This window comes from Monodon monoceros, unplaced genomic scaffold (genome assembly GCF_005190385.1).
Source record: "Monodon monoceros isolate NGI ecotype Baffin Bay Population unplaced genomic scaffold, NGI_Narwhal_1 Super_Scaffold_12, whole genome shotgun sequence".
In the NCBI taxonomy this organism is placed as follows: Eukaryota; Metazoa; Chordata; class Mammalia; order Artiodactyla; family Monodontidae; genus Monodon; species Monodon monoceros.
In genome coordinates this window covers 166,359,739-166,380,413 of record NW_021703768.1, presented here as the reverse complement: position 1 = coordinate 166,380,413, position 20,675 = coordinate 166,359,739, and the positions used below count along the sequence as shown (strand labels likewise).

The following is a 20,675-nucleotide window of genomic DNA, read 5'->3' as shown; positions in this document are numbered from 1 at the left end:
GTCTGCACTGTGGGTAGGAAAGATGACTGGGAGAAGCCAAGCTGACAGCACTGATGTCTTTGAGAGTTGGTATCAAGGGTGCCTAACTCACAGTGTTTTCTTAAGTGCTTCAACTTTGCTTCTGCCAGCAAAGCCTCCCGAGGCTGGCCCAGTGCCCACACACAGTTGGCATCCAATATGTGTTTGCCTAACGAACACTGACTGAGGCTTTGGTGTCCTGATGCCAGTTGGGCCACATGGCCCAGGGTGCTGCCTTTGCTCTGCCCTCATCCATATCCCACCTGGGGGTAGTCCGGGTTCCTACTGTGGTGTTCCTGTTCCTCTGACGTGCGGCACACCCATCTCTCCCTGTAGCGGGCAGGATGTCAGCCACCGTTGTGTTGTCTCGGGAGCCCTACATGTGTGCACAGTGCAAGACGGACTTCACGTGCCGCTGGCGGGAGGAGAAGGGCGGCGCCATCATGTGCGAGAACTGCATGGCATCCAACCAGAAGAAGGCACTCAAGGTGGAGCATACGAGCCGCCTGAAGGCCGCCTTCGTGAAGGCGCTACAGCAGGAGCAGGAGATCGAGCAGCGCCTCCTACAGCAGGGCGCCGCCCCCGCGCAGGCCAAGGCCGAGCCTGCTGCTGCCCCACACCCTGCGCTGAAGCAGGTGAGAGTCCTGGTATGGGAGCCAGAGCTATGGCCTGGGAGCATGGGCTGGGTGGCCTCGCCTTCCAGGAGAGGGGCCTCGTTCCCTTGGCAGGGAGTTGTCGCTAGCAGGCAGGATGCTCAGACATTCTCTCCCACACTCGGCGATCATCTGCCTGGTTGTTAACTGTGCGTCTAAATTGCATTTAATGGTGGTGTTTGGTGGTGAAAATACTAATTTGCAGTTTCTTTAGATTTTGTAGCTTTCACTTGCAGTGTGCCGGCTGACAAGCACTTCTTGTTTAAAAGGACTTTTCTGAAAGCCACATTGAGATACAAAAGGGGCGTTTGGAAGAAATGTTCTAGCTAAATTAAGGAGAGAAGCAAGTTTGAAATCAAGTTTTTTTGGCTGCTTTTTTTTTTTTTAATGCTTTGCTTTCCCACCCCCTATAGACCCAAAGCTCCCTGTTGGCAATTTTTTGTGTCCTTGGAAGTCATTTGTAATTCACTAATAAACACATCTTCTCAAGATCCCTACGTAGTGGGTGGCTGCGCTGCCCTCAGGAAATGCCTATCCTGTGGGGACTGGGCCTCAAGCGGCCATAGCTGCTGCCCTTTGGTCACTCTAGGTCACCCTTGGCCAGACTCTGGACAGTGCTGACCTCGATTTCAACCCCCGTTTGTGTAGGTCATAAAACCCCGGCGTAAGTTGGCGTTCCGCTCAGGAGAGGCCCGCGACTGGAGTAACGGGGCTGTGCTACAGGTCAGAACTGCGGTGCCGGGAGCCCCCTGCACCGAACCACCAACCGGCCCTCACATCCCAGACCGTGACCACGTCAGTCGCCGACTGTCACACTGCCTGTGTCTGTCTGTGTGTGTCTCTCTCTCTTTCCCTTCCTCCTACCCTCCCGCCTCGGTGTAACTTACCTAGTCTCCTGATTTTGGACTTCAGGGATCCCGTGTGGGTGGGAAGAGGTCAGCCAGAGCAAGGAGCGGCTGCGCTGAGCATCTTGCCCTCTGTTGCCCCCTTCCCCACACAAGCTGTTGCACCCTCTCTCCACTGTAGGCCTCCAGCCAGCTGTCCCGGGGCTCGGCCACAACGCCCCGAGGCATCCTGCACACGTTCAGCCAGTCACCCAAACTGCAGAATGCAGCCTCGGCCACAGCCCTCGTTAGCAGGACCGGCAGACATTCCGAGAGAGCCGTGAGCGCTGGCAAGGGCAACGCCACCTCCAACTGGAAGAAGGCGCCCCTGAGTACAGGTGGGCAGACCCCGTGGGGCTCGGAGTAGGGACCTCGCTGGGGTTGGGTCCATCCCTTCCTTATTTTTAACAAAGACGTGCACACGCACAGGCAATGGCACAAAAGGGCCCTGAACCTGCAGATGTGCTGCCTCAGACTCTTCAGCTTCATCCCTTCTGTTCACTAAATAGGATGCCCTGAACAAGTGATAGCCCTGGATAAATACTAATCACCCTCGGTGTCTCCACCCTCTATACCCAAACTCTCAGCTCTTGACCCAAAATGGGGGACAGAACCCGTTCAGGCAGTGCCCCCCACCCCGTGCCGTCAGTGGACCCTGTGAGCATAGATGCTCATTTTGCCAACTCACCCCCTCTCCCTTCCAGCCATAGAGAATGTCTGATTCTGCTGTTACAGTGTATTGATACCTTTCGCGGCACACTGACTTCATTTCTTGCTCACCCAGTGTCCTTCATTCCCTGCTCTCTGGGCACCCTCTTCCCAGCCCCTCTGGCTTAGACAGGTCAGATGGTACAAAGTGCAAAACAGAATGAGAAAGCAGGCAGGAGGAGGGGGACCCTTGGGCAGGGGCTGAGATTTCAACTGAGGTAGGCAACAAAGGCCTCTGAGGAGATGGCATTTGAGAAACAACCGGGGGAGGTGGAGACCCTCAGGTGGTCACTCCCCAGTCTGCCACAGCCCCACCTTCCCTGGGTTGTCCTTGGGTCATCCCCCATACCATTTGTCCTGTTTTTTATTATTTATGTGCTGGCCTTAGGATGAAAGTTAAATGTGTCTTGTGTCCGTCAGTAATTGGACAGTGAAATGTAGGCACAAAGAGCTGAGAGGAGGAGATGGGTGAGAGGTCTCATTGGACCAAGTGTCCCGTCTCCCTCCTCACCCCCACGCCGGGGTTGCTCTAGGAAGAAGAGGCACCATCATGAGATCCGTCTCACTAGTCAGAACTGGGAAGTCTGGGTTGTTGGTGGAAACAAAACACAGAAGCCGGCTGTGCATGCAGCTGACCATGAGTTATAAACATGCCCAAATGTCAGAGCCTTCTAGAGGAGAGTGAGCTCAGGGGAGTTCATCCAACTGCAGGAGAATCTGGCCCTCCTGGAGAGCAGAGAGCATTTGTAAACAAACCAGAGATACTTTTGTTCAGCATGTTTAAGATTACAGCTAAGAACTCATAGACTGGTCAGAAGTTCCTTTTCTGCGAAATTTGAAAGTACATGAGATAAGTGGGGAAAGTCAAATATGAGAGTACGCGTGTATGCACAGTGATAGTACTATGTAAAAACTTCGTATTAAGGGTAACATTCGAAAGAGAATCTGAAGGAATAAATAGTTGCTGTGTTCAACGATTTGTGGGATTAGACATGAAAGTGTCATGGCTTGAAGAGCAGCATTTCTCAGAAGAGTTCTGCTTGGACTCCTGGTTGCCCTGGGTTTCTGGATGGTGGCTTTCTGGGCAGGACCTAGCAGCAGGTTTCTGGAGTGCTGGCCTTGGATGCACAGGGAGGGTTCTGTGGTGCATTTGACTTTGGAACATTTATTCCACAAAATATATTAACCCACCAAAAATACTTCTGGGTAACACAGCGACTCTGGTCCCTGCTGCAGCTGAGACTCCAGGGCAGTCCTTTCCCGCAGGCCAGCCCAAAACCTAAGTGTGCCGGTTGGAGGCGGGTGGGGCGGTGGGGGGCAGGGTGGGTGTGGGTGTGTGATACTTGGGGAATTCCCTGGCTGTCCAGTGGTTAGGACTCGGCGCTTTCACTGCTGGGGCCTGGGTTCAGTCCCTGGTCGGGGAACTAAGATCCTGCAAGCCGTGCAGTACACTGCCCTCCCCCCACCCCACCCCACCCCCCCAAAAAGAAGTGATACTTGTTCATTGTGGAAATTTGGAGAATACAAAAAGAGAAGATAATGGCAGTGGCCATTGTCAACCCCAGGAGAACAAATGCTGCACTTCAGGACTTTCTCCTCCCCACCCCCCCTCCACCTCTTCACTCACATGTCACACATGTGTAAATGCCAGCACATATATAATAAAAAATAGGAAGTACCTTACAGAGGGATCATGCTGTATTTAGCATTCTGTGTCCCTCTTAATGTTTTAATGAGAGAATGTTACCATATCATTAAAAACTTTGAGGACAGGATCAGTTGTAATGACTGCATAGTATTGCATCATACTGGATCGCTCAGTTGCACAGCTCAGTCATTTGCAGTTTTTCAGTGTTCTGTGTAGTACTGTAGTAAACAACTCAGTTTTCATAGTTCCGATAGATGACAGAATCTCTGATTATTGCCCCACGTGTAAGGTTACCGTGGCAGAGGCTGGGAACATTGTAAAAGCGATTGAGTTATTAAATTCTCTTCAGCTTCAAGGCTGGTATTTGAACCACCTTTGCTCAGTGGGCCCAGCTGAGGCTGGGGTCCTCCCAGGAGCCTCCCCCTGACTGGGGCTGTTGTGGCCTCTTGCTCTGTTCTGTTGCAGGCGGGGCCCTTGCATTTGTCAGCCCGAGCTTGGCGGTGCACAAGACCTCCTCAGCTGTGGACCGCCAGCGGGAGTACCTCCTGGACATGATCCCGCCACGCTCCATCCCCCAGTCGGCCACGTGGAAATAGTGCGAGCCGGGCCCAGTGGAGAACAGGCTCCCTCCTCCCTCCCACCTGGCCCCACCACCCTCCACTCGGGAAGACACCCTGCTCCCCGAGAGGGCGAGTAAGCGCCGGCCGCGCTGCGGAAGTGAGAGTTCCGATCTTGGCTGCAAAGTCTCATCGACGTGGGGGGACCACTTCACAGGTGGACCAGGATTATTACTGGGGACCTTTCCCATGGGCTTTCTTCCTTTCTTTGCCTTTAGTTTGCCCAACACCAGCAGAAAAGCGGACCTTGGGGGCTGGTTCTGCTCCTCGCCCTCTCCTTCGGCCCCCTGAAGGGCACATGGACGGCTCACCCTAGACACTGTGACACACTCGGGCAATGGCGCCCGGGGCTTCTGAAGTTGAGCGGAGCATTCTGTTTTGTTTTTGCTTTTCCCTCTGTCTTAGCCTCCTAATCTTTGACTGCCTTCCTTCATGGCAATCTCTAGGTTGACAGATTTTTTTTAAATCACCTCACGATGATGGAGTTTAATGTAAACCGTGCAGACCTTCCTGCCAAGCACGGCCCCCATGCCCTGGAGGGTGGGCCTCTGACCACCCAGCCCTTGCTCCAGCAGAAGGCCTCTGCTGCTGCTCGTCCCAGAGACCCCCGACCTTCCACACTTAAGCAGAAGAACAAACTGCAACCCGGACCCAGCCAGAGAGCCCGGGATCCTGGAAGCCGAGAACCGTCAACAGAGTAGGGAGGAGAGAATCGGCAGCAACATCCAGAGCCTGAGTGGGAAGCTGGAGGGGCTGGCTGTTGTGTTTTTTTGTTGTGGTGGTTTATTTTATTAAATTCTTTTCTTTTCCTACTTACTTTGATGGACAACATCCTAAGCCCTGGCCTGTGCTTCTGTCAGGTGCGTCTGGGTGGGGAGGCGCCCCTGCACCCCCACCCCAGACTTCAGGGTTCATGTTTGGGTCTAGTTTAGAACCTTCCCTTAAAGCAGGGCCATGCTGCCAGGGTTTGCCTTCAGACTTTTTTTTTTTTTTTTAAGCCCCCTGCTAGAGTCTACAGAAATGTCTTACAAAGGATCAGGTCTGCTTTTAGTTGTGTTGTGTTTTGGTTTCTCCCACTCCTTAAAAATCGGTCCATGAGGAAAGGCAGAAGCTGTTGTGTGTGTGCTGCACATGGGCCAGCTCTGTGCAGGTGTGAGGGTGTCATGTGTATGCGCACACGCGTGTGTAGATGGGGTATGCTGCTCCTCACTTCAGCCCCAGCCCTGGTTTTACTATCCATGCAGTTAGGGACTTAATTTAAAATCCTTATTTTGTAGGGCCACCTTCTTCGAATACACTGCTGCAACATTCTAATAAAGGCTCATTTAACCGCCGCCGCGCCCCCCCCCCCATGTTGTGTGACTATCAGTGTTTAGAGGACATTTTTGACATGCCGTAGAACTAGTTTTCCAAAGCATTCTAATTTTTTGTTGTGTAAAATCCTAAATTTTTCATTGATTTTTGTTTTGAGTACATAATGTAGATGGGCTGAAGGAGGGGAGGGCAGGAGAAGGGTGGCTTTCATTCCAAGATCCAGGGATTTGGGGGAAAGGGGAAATTGACCTTCAGGAGGGGTGGGGGAGCGGGGAAGGGTGTGTTTTTACACCAAAAAATCAAGAGTATGCAAGCATTTCTATTCCTCTCATTTTTCTGTGTGCCTGGCAAATAAATACCTGTCTTATACTACTCTGAGCTGTTAGCTCTCTCTGTTCAATGACATGGGCCAAATTTTCCAAATCCTCCAAGAAGGAGTGCCTGCTGGCCTCCCCTGCAAACTGACCTCAGTCCTATGCAGCAACTCAGGCGTCTGGGCCAAGGTCACCTCTGCACTGGGGGTGCACCATCGTTGTTGCACCCCCGTGGGGGCTGACTGGGTCTGTGACTCCAGGGCTCAAACTGAGCCACTTGCATTGGCCCCGAGCCCCGTCCCCATCAGAACCTCACTCTCCACTATGCTCAGGAACCACCTCTCCTCACCTCACCTGGCCAGACTTCTCCAGGCTGTTGAATAGGCCTCGTGAGTTCAGTACAAACTGACCACCACAGGCGGAGGATGGGATGGCCGGGACCTGACCCTGTCTCTGCCTCCTGCAGCCCAGCATTTGCAGGAACATTCCCATAGTAGGACATACTGTGACATAAATGTAGCTTTTTAAAAGGGGGTCAAGAACGTGAGATGCCTTAATCTTCATTTCTACTGTCTCAAAGCTTCTATCTCCCCCCTTTTTTCCTTTAATTTCCCCTTTGCAGTGTAACTTCTATAAGCCTCAAGTGCATGGTTCTGTGATGAAATTTATAATGTTGCAAGAAAAGGCATTAAATACCTCTCTGAATACGGGAAGGATATTAACATTAAGGGTATTCTCCCAGCCCCAAAGCCCACGCCTCAAAATTGGCTACAGTTCTGGGAGTTTGTAGGCTGAGAGGATCTGGTTCCCAGGAGAACCAGAGAATGTGGGAGCCTCCAGTCCCAAATGACAATTGTAACTGCCCGGGAATCTGTGACAGGAACCCCTGATGGCAACTGGAAACTATTCAAAACGTCAGCTGTTCTGTGGACTTGGGTGTGGGGTTCACCAAGCTCACTTCCCCATCTGAAGTGGCTGCCTGTGTGGGCCCGAGTGTGCACGTGGATGCTCTCACAGATAACTGTGCGTCCACTTGGAGCTGCCCACGGCTGTGGCCATCCTGACCATGTCATGGGGACTCCAGTCCTCAATGTCCCATGTGTACTGTTGGGACCCACACCTTTGACAAGGTCAACAGTGGCCTCTCCCCGGGAGGTGGGGAGTGGGGGCCGGGGGTGGGGCAGGGCGCGGCTCTGGTCCTGTCTGTACTATAAGATCTTCAGGAAGCAAAAGCTCACTCCAGTGCAGAGGGAATGAAAGAGGTGACAGTACACCCCTGCTGCATCCTGTGGCTCCTGTGTCCCACAAATCACTCTCCTGTGGGCAGAGAGACATGGGGAGGAGTTTTCTATATAAATAATACATTATCATCACAGGGGTGTAAATAATGGGAAAGACAGTCCTTGCTGCTCTGCCATAGGGTTTTTCTTTGATGCCTAGTTATGCTGCACATGGCGTTTGCCTAAAGAACTTGGACTGAGCTTTTTTTTTTTCTTAAAGGACAGCTAAAGTTTTATAATCCTTAACAAAGAAAAGTATAATAGTCACACTAGTGTAGGGTATTTGGGAGATGGTTTGTTTTGGTTGGGGGGAGGAGATTGTCACTTGTATTTATTGTGACTCTAAGTCTTTGATAATGTTTAAAAAAATAATCTCCCACCAAACCGGAACAGAAGTTCCAGTAAACAAAGACGCTGGAATCAATGGCTATACATTGTGTCATGAGGAAGTTTTAGAATCTGAAGGACAATAAAGAAATGGATGATGTGTTGGCTGTATTTTTTTTTTTCGTCCCCTCAGCCCTGGTATCCCACGTTTTTGTCGCGGCTTTGGGGCAGCTTGGAAACTTGGGAAGGGACAGCAGGGTGACCCTTGGTTGACGGGGAGGCAAAGGAAAGGAGAGGACACCTTCTTGGGCTTCTTTCAGGCCTCACTTGTCATGGGTATTTAGTTTTCCCCCAACTGGGTTCCGCACCCTTGCTTCTGGGCCTCCATTTCCACCAGAACCTGGGGCTTTGTGGCCCGTTTACCCACAGCGCTGGGGGAGTGCAGTGAGAATGTAGTGGGTTTTGCCCATCGGCCTGTCTCCTAGCTAGCCATCACCAGCCTCCACCCCAGAGTGGTGGGCTTTTCTGGATTGGCACGGCATTGGGTGTCTGCTGCAGGACATGATGTTGCAGGTGTAGATTCTAAGCACAGAGGGTGGGAGCCACCCGGCTGGCTCCAAAATGAACAATTTCTGGTGAAAGTTTGTTTTCAGAGGTTGACACACTTTCAAAATTTTATTCACAAAAATGAGACTTGTAAGCACTTTGGTGAATTCCAATGCGCAGTAAATGTCACCCTGTTTTCCTAGGTGCTTTTATTTACTTATATATTTTCTTTCTTTTTTTTTTTCTTTTCTTTTTTTGTGGTACGCGGGCCTCTCACTGCTGTGGCCTCTCCCGCCGCGGAGCACAGGCTCCGGATGCGCAGGCCCAGCGGCCACGGCCCACGAGCCCAGCCGCTCCGCGGCACGTGGGATCCTCCCAGACCGGGGCACGAACCCGCGTCCCCTGCATCGGCAGGCAGACTCAACCACTGCGCCACCAGGGAAGCCCTACTTATATATTTTGCTGTTTCTTGTTATTGGGGCATCTCTGCCTCCAGCCTCCCCAGTGGCCATGACTAGCCTGGGCAAGGCATAGAACTGGTACAAGACATGACTGAAATTAAACGCAACCCTGTCCTGCTCCACCCGTGACACATAATGACTGGTGCCTCACACCCCGACACTGGCTGAGAGAAGCCCACTTCCGGGGTTCCACGGCCAGCCTTCAAGTGAGTCTTTGCTGGATTAGGCACAAGCTCCTCCGTGGACAGAGGGCAAGTCTCATGCATCTTCTCCAGCTAACAAATGGGACACCAGCCCTGGTCCCTGAGACCTTGTCCCCTCTGAACTGAGTTGTGGGTGTGGCCGTGAGGCAGGAGGACCCCAGGCCCATTGCTTACACAGATCAATCAGTGGACAGAAAAAGGCATGTGCCATGCCCCAGGCATTGGGATCACACCTTGAGACAAGGGTGAGGAGGGAAAGAATGGGGTATCACGGGAGGTGACCTTTTTAGGCCAAGTCTCGCGTGAAGGGAGGGGAAAAGTGGTGCAGGGAGTGGGAGCAGCCTGTGCAAAGCCTCAGAGGTGAGACCAAGCAAGGCAGGTTGAGGACAAAGGAGAGTAGTGTGGCTGGACCTTGGGGGCAAGGGGAGAAGGATGTGGGTTTTATTGAGTGAGCAAGTCATTTCCCCTTTCTTAGCCTGTTTCTTCCTCTGCAAAATGAGGGGGTTGGGGCCACAGCCTATTTGAAGGGAGTGAGGGGAGAGGTGGCACATAATCCCCAGGGCACCTGAGAGCTATGGAGGGTAAGGGAGCAAGGGGTGGGGTATGGTCAGACCCATAAATGACCACCCTCCTCAGGTACTGTGGGGCTCTGGTGGAGGCAGGTAGGATAAGGGCCTAAGGAGGTGTTTCCCATACACCCCAAACGACAACAGCCACTGTCACCAAACCCAGTAACCTCATCACAGGCAAAATAACCCCCAATCTCCCCCAGGCCCTGTAGGGTCCCTCTCCAGACACACACCTTTTACCTCTCCACCTCCTTTCCCCCTCCATTCCAGCTACAGGAGTTCCTAGCATTACTCAAACACACCAGCTCCATCTTGTCTTGGGAACACTTGGAACACTCCTTTTGCTGTTTCCAGTGTTTGATTCCTTCCCGGCTCAGCTCAAATGGCGTTCCCTTCAGTCCCTCCTTGCTCACCCCCACCTCGCATTTAGCAACAACTTACAATTATTTTATTTTCACGCCATTCTTTTATTTTACTTTTCACTTGCTCCCTTCACTGACAGCAGGGATGAATCCAAGCCATTTGGCTGAGTCCCAGAGCCTGGCACACAGCAGGCGCTCAAAAAAAATGCATGAATGAACAGAGTAAAGAATGAACCCTCAGACAAATGCCCCACCCTCGACTCTTCCCCGCAGCTCTTAACCCTCACCAAGGAAGGGACCCTCACTAAGGAGAGCTTCCACCACCTCCCCACCCCACTTCAGACATATCTGGGTGCAAATCCTGGCTGTTCTTGGGCAAGTGATACCGGTGTGGGCATCAATTTTCTCTTTTGCAAATGCTGTTTCTGTAGGGACAGGCGACCCCCGCCCCTTGCTGTACTATCCTTAAACACCATAAGGGTGCTGGGGTTCTTGCTCCCTAGTCCAGCACCTCCATTCCCAGGAGCATTACGACGCCGGGGACGACTCCAAAGCCCCTTCGAGTCTGCCCAAGATGGGGAGCCCGAAAGGTCTGGGTTCGAATCCTTCCAACTCCCTTTTCAGACCTGTAGCAAGAACCTCTACAAGCCTTTCTCTAAAATGGGGCGCCCGCGCCTGCCTTCTCCCAGGGAGCGATCCCCTCCCCCCAGCTTCGTAAAAGGGGGCCGTCGCTAAAGCCAGGTGCGAGAAAGAGCGAGTTTATTGCAAGTTCCAAGGGGGGCAGCGCCTGGAGCGCGCCGTCCCTCACCAGCATGCGCGGCTGGCTGTGGACAGACGCCCTCCGCGCGCGTCCGCTCGCCAGCAGCTTCTCCAAGCAGCCACTGCCCGCCGCGTAGCGGTCGCTCATTCCGCACGGGGGCAACGTTTCCCTCTCCTCTCGTCCAGCCCCTTCCCGGGGGCCTTCTCTCGGGGAACCGAGGAAGCTTCTTCTCTTGGGATCGTGGCGGAGGAGCTGAATTCCAAACGGGGTCGACTGCCGCCCACGGCGTCGAAGTGGGAAAGAGTAAAGGGCGGGTGCGCAGTGTCGCGCGGCGGCTTCGCGGAACTCCGGAAGCGCGCTTCTTGCGCGTGCGCTGCGCTTGCGCAGTGCTCGGGGCGGCGGGAATGGTGGGAACTCCGGCTTCTAGCCGGAGTCCTCCGAACGCAGCCAGCAGTTGCGCGCTACTTGGCTCGCGGAGGGCCTGGCCGCCGGGCTGAACTGCAGCAACTCGGCTATTAGGGCCTTGCAGCGCTCAGACAGCTCGAGGCCATCGGGGTAGAGAACGCCGCGCTTCTGACGCCGGGGCAGACCGGCGATGTCGGAGTCGTCGAAGGGCATACACCCGGTGACCATGACGTAGAGCACAACACCCAGGCTCCATATGTCGTACTTCTTGGGGTCGTAGGGGATGCCGAGGAGTACCTCGGGCGACGCGTAGGCGGCCGAGCCGCAGTAGGTGGTGCTCAGGTCGGGGTAGCCATGCGCCTGACGGCCGAAGCCGAAGTCGGTGAGCTTGACGCGGCGTTCATCAGGGCTCAGCAGCACGTTTTCGCACTTGAGGTCGCGGTGCACCAGGTGGTGGTCGTGCAGGTAGCGCACAGCACCGGCGATCTGCGCGAAGAGGTCGCGCGCCTGCCCCCCGGGGATGCGCCCGTTCCGCTGCACGGCCTGCAGTAGGTCGGTGGCAGCCGCCTCCATCACGATGTACAGCTTCCCGTTGCACACCTCGATGAACTCGAAGACGTGCACGATGTGCGGGTGCCGCACGCCCCGAAGGATGGACAACTCGCGTGGCAGGAACTTGTTGACGAAGTCTGGCGGCGCGCGCCGCCGGTCTACCACCTTGATGGCCACCGTGCCCTTGTATTTCTTGGACGTAGCCACCTTCACCTTGGAGTAACTGCCCTCGCCTATCGTGCGGCCCAGTTTATAGCCGAGTTCGCTCAGAAGCTTGTCGCCCGACATGGTGGCGCCTGAAGCGCGTGGGGAGCAGGAGGCGGCTGCTGTCGGTGGGCGGCCGGACTCCTATCTCGGGCCTAACCCATGGCACTTGGCACCTGCACACCCCCACCCCCATGTGCCCACTCCCGGGCCCCCACCGCCGCGGTGCCCTTTATTGCCTAGGTAACAATTTCTGCCTTGTGAAGTGACCGCGGGCGTCACCCCGCCTCGGGGTGGGGGTGGGGTGGGGCCCCAGACCCCGCCCCGTGGTGCCCCCCAAGGCCCTAGCTAGGGCTTTGTGACTCATGATCACGCTGAATGGTCCAGTTCCCGATGAGAGGACACTAGCAAGGAGTCCCGACCACCACGGGGAGTGGAATCCGTGCCTGGGATTGGGGCGGCTCCTCATGAGTCCGAATCTGAGTAGCAGCCGTCCCCCAACTTCTGTACTCAGCCCTGACCCTGTGGAGCCCTGGGCTGCCCACAGGGCCCCCCGAGGGGGAGAAAATGGGGAAGAGACCTGAGGGTTTCTAACTGGCCTGCACATCGCCCCAGAGGGAAGGTGAATGGGTGGTCCTTTGGTGCAAGGACCCTGGCGACCCGACAGGCTGCAGGCTTTGACACCGACTAAGCCACGCCCCATGTGGGAGAAGAGAAAATAAGGACTCTACGGCCGCAGCTGGGGCGTGCAGTCGATCCCGGGCCCAGCTATCCGAGCTCTCCCACGCACTGGGGTAGGCAGGTGCACCGGGGTAGGTAGGTGCACCAGCGCCCTAGGTTTCGCAGCCGTGTCCGAGACCGGCGCGGCAGCTTCCGCCACACTCATCATGGCGTTGGTCGCCGTTGCGTAACTTCCTCCCGCGACCGGAAGTGCAGGGTCCTGTAAGTATGGCGGCGTCGAAGGTGAAGCAGGACATGCCCCCGCTGGGGGGCTACGGCCCTATCGACTACAAGCGGAACCTTCCGCGTCGGGGACTGTCGGGTCAGTGTCGCCCTGCGCCGGGGTGTCAGGGTTTGGGCCTTCTGGGTGCCTCGGCGGGGTCGGGACGCCGGGGAGTCTAGCGGGCCTCAGTTTCCCTCTCCGTATGACGGGAAGCGGAGTTCCAGGATCCCCAACAGCTTCAGTACTAACAATAACGACAACTGCTGCAGTTTGTCGAGCATTTACTAAGCCCTTTGCCTCCTCGGAACAGCCCAAGAGGTCGGTCCCGTTAATTATTCCCATTTTACAATTGATGAAACTGAGGTTAATTTAGCCCGCGCCGCGATCCTTCCGCCACGTTCCGGTTTCACAGGTGGGGAAACTGAGGCCCGAGAGAGGATGCGACCTCCCCACGGGGCCACCCAGAGCAAAGCTGGGGCCGAAACCCGGAATACCGAGGGAATTTAAAAGATGTTCTGAAAAAAAAAAAAGAAGATGTTATGTGCAGTGGTTCCTCTCTGGTGGCCCCCAACTTCAGGCTATCCCAGAATTATGTGTTCTTAAAATTGTCAAGGGTTCTAAGTGACGTTTTAAAATTTTTTATTGGGTTCAACACAAAAAAATGTAAGCGAGAAAGTAAAAGGCGCCCATACTCTGCACCCAAGGATAACAGAGAAATACAAAAAATGTAAAACGAGTTAAGAATGAATACTTTGTTGCAAGTCATTGAACTTTACATTTAACCGTGCGCATGTTGTGCAAATTATGCCTCAATTAAAAAGCAAAAAAATTCATGGGCATGGTTTCAAAAAAAAAAGTTATAATTCAGACAGTAGAAAAGTTACTGTCAGGTGAAAACTCAGGTCTTCCCCTGCCCCTTTTTGGCTTTTTTCTAATCCAGAACAAAGGTTGGCAAACTTTTTCCGTAAAGAGCCAGATAAATAGTTCGTGCTTTCTCTGCCAGATAGTCTTTATCCACTATTGCTGCTTCTTTTTACAACTTTGCAAACCTAAAAGTGCTCTTAGCCCGAGGGACATAAAAAACAGCTTACAGACTAGATTTGGCACCACATGGGCACTGGACTCTAGACTCATTCCTAGATTCAACAAATATAAAGCGATCTTTGAGTCTCTTCTTGACACCCAGGTCAGTGCACTCCTCGGGTGTGTGACATGAGGTCTTTTACACATGGATAGTTCTGTGACCAGGCTGCAGAAGGACCCTAGCCCTTGGGTCTCCCTGGGCTTCCCACAGTCAGCATCTCTTTCATTTTTAAGCGACAAATGTGGCCCATATCCCGGTCCTCTTCCAGTTAATAATACAGCAGTGTCTCCCGTGTGCCTCAGATACCACCAGTTGGGGTTGGGTCTCCCATCACAGCCCTTGACACCAACTTTCATTGCAGCACATACAGACCCACCCCAGTCTTTCCTGGTTGCAGAGGGGTGAGGAATATAAGACCACATTCCTTTCTGGGATGTGGTCTTTGTTTATGTACCTGCATTTAGTAATTGTTGAGTGCATCCGTGGTGCTGGACTGTGTCCTGAGGAGTTCACTGTTTAGCTGAGGAGACAGACACATCACTCCATAATTTCCCATTATGGTCAGTGCCGAGGCCTAGGATAACTGGGGCTTGCTTTAGCCAGAATGGGCGAAAGGACCTCTCTGAAAAGGATTTCCCCAGGCAGAGGGAACAGTAAATGCAAAAGCCCTACAGTCTGTCTTGCACCCTGCCCTCGTCCTCTGTCCTCCAGTCTTATCCACAGCTGCCCTCTCCCAATCAGTCTTGCTCTTGTCAAGGCACCGTGGCCCCAAGCCTGGCACCGACTCCCCTTTTCTCTGCGTGGCCCACTCAGCGCCAACATCCCAGAACATGCCAAGCTGGCTCAGGCCGCCTTTAATCCATGCTGCTACCGAAGTGACTGCTACCTCCACCTTTTCTCTTTATCTCTCACCCCCAGCTCTCCTCTCTCCACTCCCACCTGCACCCAGTGAGTGGCCCTTTCTTTTTTTCTGGTATCTTTAACATTTTTATTGAGATCCACATGCCATACCATACAGTTCACCCATTTCATGTGTACAGATCACCAATTTTGAGTCTATTCACAGTTATGCAACCATCACCATGATCTAAATTTACAACATTTTCATCACCCCAAAAAGAAATGCTCTACCCGTTAGCAGTCACTCCACATTCTCTCCCAGCCCGACAAGCTAGTGCTTTCTGTCTCTGTGGATTTGCCTCTCATATAAATGGCATCATTCACTCTGTGTCCTTTTTGTGTGACTTTTCGCAGCACGTTTTTAATGCTTATGTTGTAGTGTTTCAGTGCTTCATTCTTTTTTATGGCTGAATAATACTCTTGTATGGATGGACCACATTTTGTGTGTCCATTTACCACTTGTTGGACATTTGAGTTGTCTCCACCCTTTGGCTGTTACGAACAGTGCTGCTGTGAACATTCCTGTACAGGTTTCTGTGTGAACATATGTTTCCTTTCTCTGAGGTGGAGTGGAATTGCTGGGTCATATGGTAACTCCCTATTTAACATTGTGAGGAACTGCCAGACTGTTCCCAAATTGGCTGTACCATTTTACGTTCCCACCTGCAATGTACAGGAGTTCGAATTTCTCTGCATCTGGACAACACTAATTACTTTCCATTTAAAAAACTTTTAGCCATCCTAGTAGGTGTGAGGTGGTATCTAGTGTGGCTTTGATTTGCATTTCCCTAGGGACTAACAATGTTGAACATCTTTTCATGTGTTTATTGGCCATTTGTATAGCTTCCTTGAAGAAATTTCTATTCAAATCCTTTATGCATTTTTAATTGGGTGGTTAGTCATTTTATTATTGAGTTTTAAGAGTTCTTTATATATTTTGGATACCATTCCCTTATCAGGTATATGATCTGCAAATACTTTCTTCCAGTCTGTGGGTTGTCTTTTCAGCTCATTGATGGTGTCATTTGCAGCACAAAAGTTTTAAATTTCAACGAAGTCCAGTTCTGTTTTTTCTTTTGTCACTTGTGCTTCTGGTGTCATATCTAAGAAACCATCGCCTTATCCAGGGTCACAGAGAATGACTTCTCTGTTTTCTAAGAGTTTTATGTTTTAGCTCTTAGTACATTGAGGTCTTTGATCCATTTTGAGTTAATTTTTGTGTATGGAGGGAGGAAGGAGCACACTTCTTTTGCATGTAGCTATCCAGTGGTCCAATTTGCTGAAAAGACTGTTCTGTCCCCATTGAATTATCTTGGCACCCTCGTCCAAAATCAATTGACCATAAATGTGAGGGTTTATTTCTGGACTCTCAGCTCTGTTCCATCAATGTACATGTCTATCCTTATGCCAGGGCACACTGTCTTGTACACACAGCTGCGTGATAAGTTTGAAGAGTCCTCCAACCTTGTTCTTCTTTTTCAGAATTGTTTCAGCTATTCTGGTCCCTTGCATTTCCATATGAATTTCACGATCTGCTTGTCAATTTCTGTGGGACTGGGGGCGGGAAGGTTGGGATTCTGATGGGGACTGTTGAATCTGTACCTCAGTTTGGAGAGTGCTGCCATCTGAACAATGTTAAGTTCCGATCCATGAACACAGGATGCGTTTCTATTCATTCAGGTCTTCTTTACACGTGGCCCGCACCCCCTTCTGGGCATGCCCCTCGTTGGCCTCTCCCACCAGACTGGCAGCTCTGGAGGCACAGACACCCCCGAAGGCCTGGGGCCTCGGCCTCACCACTGTCAATGAGGAATAGATGAGTTAGAGCTGCATCATCTTAAAGGCCACCTTACCTTAGTCTTGGAATTTATCTTACAGATGGGCCCACACATGGGTGCCCAATGTTGAGGGCAAGAGGTCCTCACAAAGACAGTCTCTCAGTCTTTTCCCTGGGGCTGGGTCGGAAGAAGCAGCCCCAGGCCTCTCTGCAGCTGTTGCAAATAACGGGCAGCTCTGATGAAACACTCGCACCCAATGGAAAGAACGTTGAGTGCCCAGCACAGGTGGTCAGCCATTGTGGGAGAGCCACGAGTGCACTACGGACTGGTCCTGGGCACTCGGCCCTCTCAGGAGAGGTCCTACTTCTGAGCACAGGAACCACGGTGCCCTCGCTACCTTGTCCCCCAGAACATGGAAGTGCCTTACCCTGAGCTCATGTTTTTAACAGGTTGAACTAAAGGGATTAAAAAATTGAGCCAGTTTTTCATTTATCTCTGGGTCCAACAGAGGTGCCAGAGGAGCGTTGTGCTGGAGACGAGCTGAAGAAGAAAGAGCCCCCACTTTGTCCCCCCACGAGTCCCAGGAAGTGGCTTTACCCACCATTTGCCGGTCCTTTACTGGGTGTTAAATGGAGCTCGGTCTGGCTGAGCTTGTCAATTCATCCCAGCAACCACGAGTTCTGTCCAGAGGAGAGCCTGAGGCTTGAAAGATGAGGTGGTGCAGGACGAGCCAGCCCCAGCCAGGCCCCAAGCGTCCAGACCTCCCTGAAGACCCCAGCAGGCCCACGGCCTGTCAGTCAGAATTACAGCACAGGTGCCCACGGGTTCTCAGTAAATATTCATTTCAGCCTCTGTCTCCTGGGGTCCCGGGAAGGGGCTCCACCCCACTGGGCCGGGAGGAAGCAGCACCTGGGAGCCCAGGGGGTGGCTGGGCAGCCCCTGCAGGGCACTGCCTGCCTCCAGCAGCCCCATCCAGCCCCCTGTGGGCAGCACACAGGGAGGTGGCCCAGGCAGCTGGGACCCAGCATGGACACCGTCCTTCCCCACGGGGACCAGCTAGCTGAAGGGAACCAAACAACCTTCTAGTCAGTGGCGGGGCCAGGGCCACCCAGCCATAAACATTTAGGCCCTCAGGCCCTTTCATAGTCTCTGCCCGTCCTGTACCTTCCAGGAACCCTGGCATGGGGGCAGAGGTGTAGCAGCCTCGCAGCCTGGTGCCCCTGCCCGCAGAGTGGATGAATGGGATAAAGAGTGGGCTGCAGCTGTGGGGGGGGGGGGGTCCAAGGGAGGGGGGCCAGTGGACTTTCCACAGAGACAAAAAAAAGTAGTCTGAAAAAATAGGTATTAGAGATGGTACCGGCCATCTCTGGCAGGGGGTTCGTGAGGGCTTTTGCCTTCTCCCTCATTCATGTTACTGGAGTATTTGCACAGTGAGTGGGTTATGCTTCAGGAGAAGAAAGGACAAGGTGGCCTGTCCCACGTGCAGGTGCTGAGCAGCGCCCCCTCTCCCCACAGGCTACAGCATGTTCGCCGTGGGCATCGGGACCTTGCTGTTTGGGTACTGGAGCATGATGAAGTGGAACCGCGAACGCAGGTAGGCCCTGCGCTGGTGAGGATGGGAGGGTGGGGACGTGTGCCTGTGGACTTAGTGTACCTCGGGGCCCCTTGTCAACTCCTCAGGCCTCAGGGGGTGCAGGCCCTGACACAGCAAGTCGATTTCTGGGCTTTACCCTCAAGGAATGACTGACTAGTAAGCAAGAAGCTCGCCGCCAGATGTTTACTGGGTGCCCTTGACCTCCACCACTGGGTACCCGAGGGTCCACGTTAGCATAGCAGAGGTGGAGGTGGAGGGACAGGCCCGTGATGCACTCTCTTAGTGGGTTTTTGTCTTTTTGTGGGTGGTGACCGGGCAATGGTGATATAAAGGCTTAAAAAGCAGATCATGCAAGATAGTGGCCGGGCCAGCCGTACAGGGCCTGAGGGACCCAGGTCTGCAACGGCCTTGGCTGGGACTCTGGCCGCCTCTGAGCTTGCCGGACACCCCGCCACGTGGCTCCTTCTCAGTGGCTCCCAACGAGCTAGGCCCCTCCACCCTCTCCCACTCTGTGTCCTGTGTCCTTAGCACCCACCTTGAGCTTGCTCACCCCCAGCACAGGTGGTGCTGGAGGAGGCCTAGCAAGTGGAGGGAGCTCAACATTGTTGAGTGAACTCAGGAGCACCTGGTGGGTGCTGGACGCTAGGGCCGCCACACTGGACAGGCAAGACCAGGCCCAGTCTCCCAGAGGGACCCAGTAGTAACCACGGTGTGTGACTGTGGTGAGGGCAGCAGCCTGGAGCGGGGCTGCTACCCTGGGTCCTGGGGGATGGGGAGGGGGTGGGAGGGTTGAGGTGGGGGCTGAAGTTCACCCAGACCCTTCCTTGTGCTGCTGTGAGATTTCTGGTGATGAGGGGACAGGGCAGGAGGCCACTCCCTGGGCCACATCATTGGGCATCGCTCTCCCCACACCTCCCAGCACAGATGGGGCTGGTGGCTTGGAGATGCCAAAAAGCAGGGAGAAGAAAGGAGCTGCCCATGATGCTTGCTCCCCCACGGCTTTCTTGCGGTGAAAGTGATGTGATTTTGTAAAGTCCAGAACCCCATGATGAACGTTCCCCACAGTTCACTGCAATCATCAGGCCCGGGCTATTTTTAGGATTTAAAAAAAAGTTTTGAACTGAAAAGAAAGCGTGAAGCCAGCAGTCTTGTGGACTGACGCCGCCTGTGTCAACTGCATGCCCCCCTCATCCCCCATCTCAGGCTGCCGGTGGGCAGAGCCCACTGCCCAAGCCCTTCCCCCTTGCTTGCCTCTCCCCCAAACCCCTTTCCAGGGTAATGCATGTCCAAGGGCCTCATCATCCACCCCCCATCCCACCATGGTCTGGTCTGAGTGTTGGTTTTGGGGTTTCACAGGCGCCTGCAGATCGAGGACTTCGAGGCCCGCATTGCACTGATGCCTCTGTTGCAGGCAGAGAAGGACCGGAGGTGTGCTGCTGGGGCCAGGGTCGGGAGGTTACAGGCCTGAGTGCTGCAGCCTGCAGCGTGGGATAAGGCCAGAACACACATGGGGACCGACAGCCATGACCTTGTACGTGGCTCCAGGGGATGCCCTCGTCCTTGGAGAGGGCCCCAAACTTGATTTGCAGCAGAGACCCAAGAGAGAATGGAAGGGCTTCTGGGGGAGGGGGCATTGGGGCTGGGCAGGAGGACAGTAAGATTCTGCCAGTGGAAGAAAGGAAAGAAGAGGGGTCAGCATGCGCAGGGTTGAAAGCTGCAGGAGGTGATGGGGAGGTGGGGCAGGGACACGTTTGGCAGGTTTGTTCGGCAGGGGCCCCTCAGGGTGGTCAGGCCTGTCCCCCACCTCCCACCCTGTCCCTGCAGGGTTCTCCAGATGCTTCGGGAGAACTTGGAGGAGGAGGCGATCGTCATGAAGGACGTGCCGGATTGGAAGGTGGGTCCTCAGCAGGGAGGGCGGGGGTCTAGGCCACTGCAGAAACGCAGCCTCCCACAGAAAACCTGGGGCTGAGGGGTAGTGGGTGTCAAGTGCCAGAAGGGGAAGGCAGTTTTGGGTGTAGGCACAGTGGCTGCCAGGCCTGGTGGGGTCCCAGCAGGCTGCATGGGCCTAAGGGGTTAGCTGCACCGCCACCCATACCCTTCTGTTCCCTCAGGTAGGCGAGTCTGTGTTCCACACAACGCGCTGGGTGACCCCCATGATGGGCGAGCTCTACGGGCTGCGCACGAACGAGGAGATTCTCCGCGCCACCTATGGCTTCATGTGGTACACGTAGGCACCTGTGCTCTTCAGACCACTGGACCCCTACTCCCTCCCTACCAGGAGAGAATAAACGCTCTGGAGACTGGCCTGCCTGTGTCCTAGGGACTGAGTGATTGGGGGTTGGGGGCTACGGGGTGTCACAGGAGGTGCAGGGACTAAGCAGAAGTTGCCAATGGGGTGGCCCCTGGATCACCCTTTAGCATCGGCTACCAAATATGCCTGGACTTTTCCCTACCTTTTTTGAAACCCTGCTTGTCAGCAGCCAGCCCCTTCGGACTGGGGGGCTTCTCCACCTGGGTACGGGGTGGGTGGGTGACCTGCAAAGGAGAGCAC

At 53.8% G+C, this 20,675-nt stretch overlaps 3 protein-coding genes across 10 annotated transcripts in view; 2 read left to right on the top strand and 1 right to left on the bottom strand.

Moving 5' to 3' along the window:
* The window catches only part of GATAD2A (GATA zinc finger domain containing 2A), a 100,966-nt gene extending 93,663 nt beyond the window's left edge, over nucleotides 1-7,303 (top strand). For 5 of the 8 annotated variants that reach the window (XM_029216326.1, XM_029216321.1, XM_029216325.1 and 2 more), the window contains 4 exons: nucleotides 355-653; nucleotides 1,320-1,394; nucleotides 1,698-1,893; nucleotides 4,377-5,037. In XM_029216326.1, the coding sequence (XP_029072159.1) occupies nucleotides 355-653; nucleotides 1,320-1,394; nucleotides 1,698-1,893; nucleotides 4,377-4,507 (701 nt within the window). In that variant the 3' untranslated portion in view covers nucleotides 4,508-5,037. Of the gene's footprint in view, nucleotides 1-354; nucleotides 654-1,319; nucleotides 1,395-1,697; nucleotides 1,894-4,376 lie in introns of all 8 variants that reach the window. The other 3 variants (XM_029216324.1, XM_029216320.1, XM_029216328.1) reach the window with 3 other exon arrangements.
* A 3,775-nt stretch (nucleotides 7,304-11,078) lies between these two features.
* TSSK6 (testis specific serine kinase 6) lies at nucleotides 11,079-12,024 on the bottom strand. Its single transcript, XM_029218179.1, has one exon. It carries the CDS (start codon nucleotides 11,907-11,909, stop codon nucleotides 11,088-11,090), a length of 822 nt encoding a protein of 273 aa, XP_029074012.1. The 5' UTR covers nucleotides 11,910-12,024; the 3' UTR covers nucleotides 11,079-11,087.
* A 670-nt stretch (nucleotides 12,025-12,694) lies between these two features.
* Nucleotides 12,695-20,430, top strand: NDUFA13 (NADH:ubiquinone oxidoreductase subunit A13). Its single transcript, XM_029219229.1, is given in 6 exon segments — nucleotides 12,695-12,733; nucleotides 12,735-12,867; nucleotides 18,046-18,124; nucleotides 19,481-19,552; nucleotides 19,949-20,018; nucleotides 20,236-20,430. Coding segments are annotated over 6 exon segments (495 nt in total). The 5' UTR covers nucleotides 12,695-12,712; the 3' UTR covers nucleotides 20,356-20,430.
* Nucleotides 20,431-20,675: the final 245 nt, after the last annotated feature.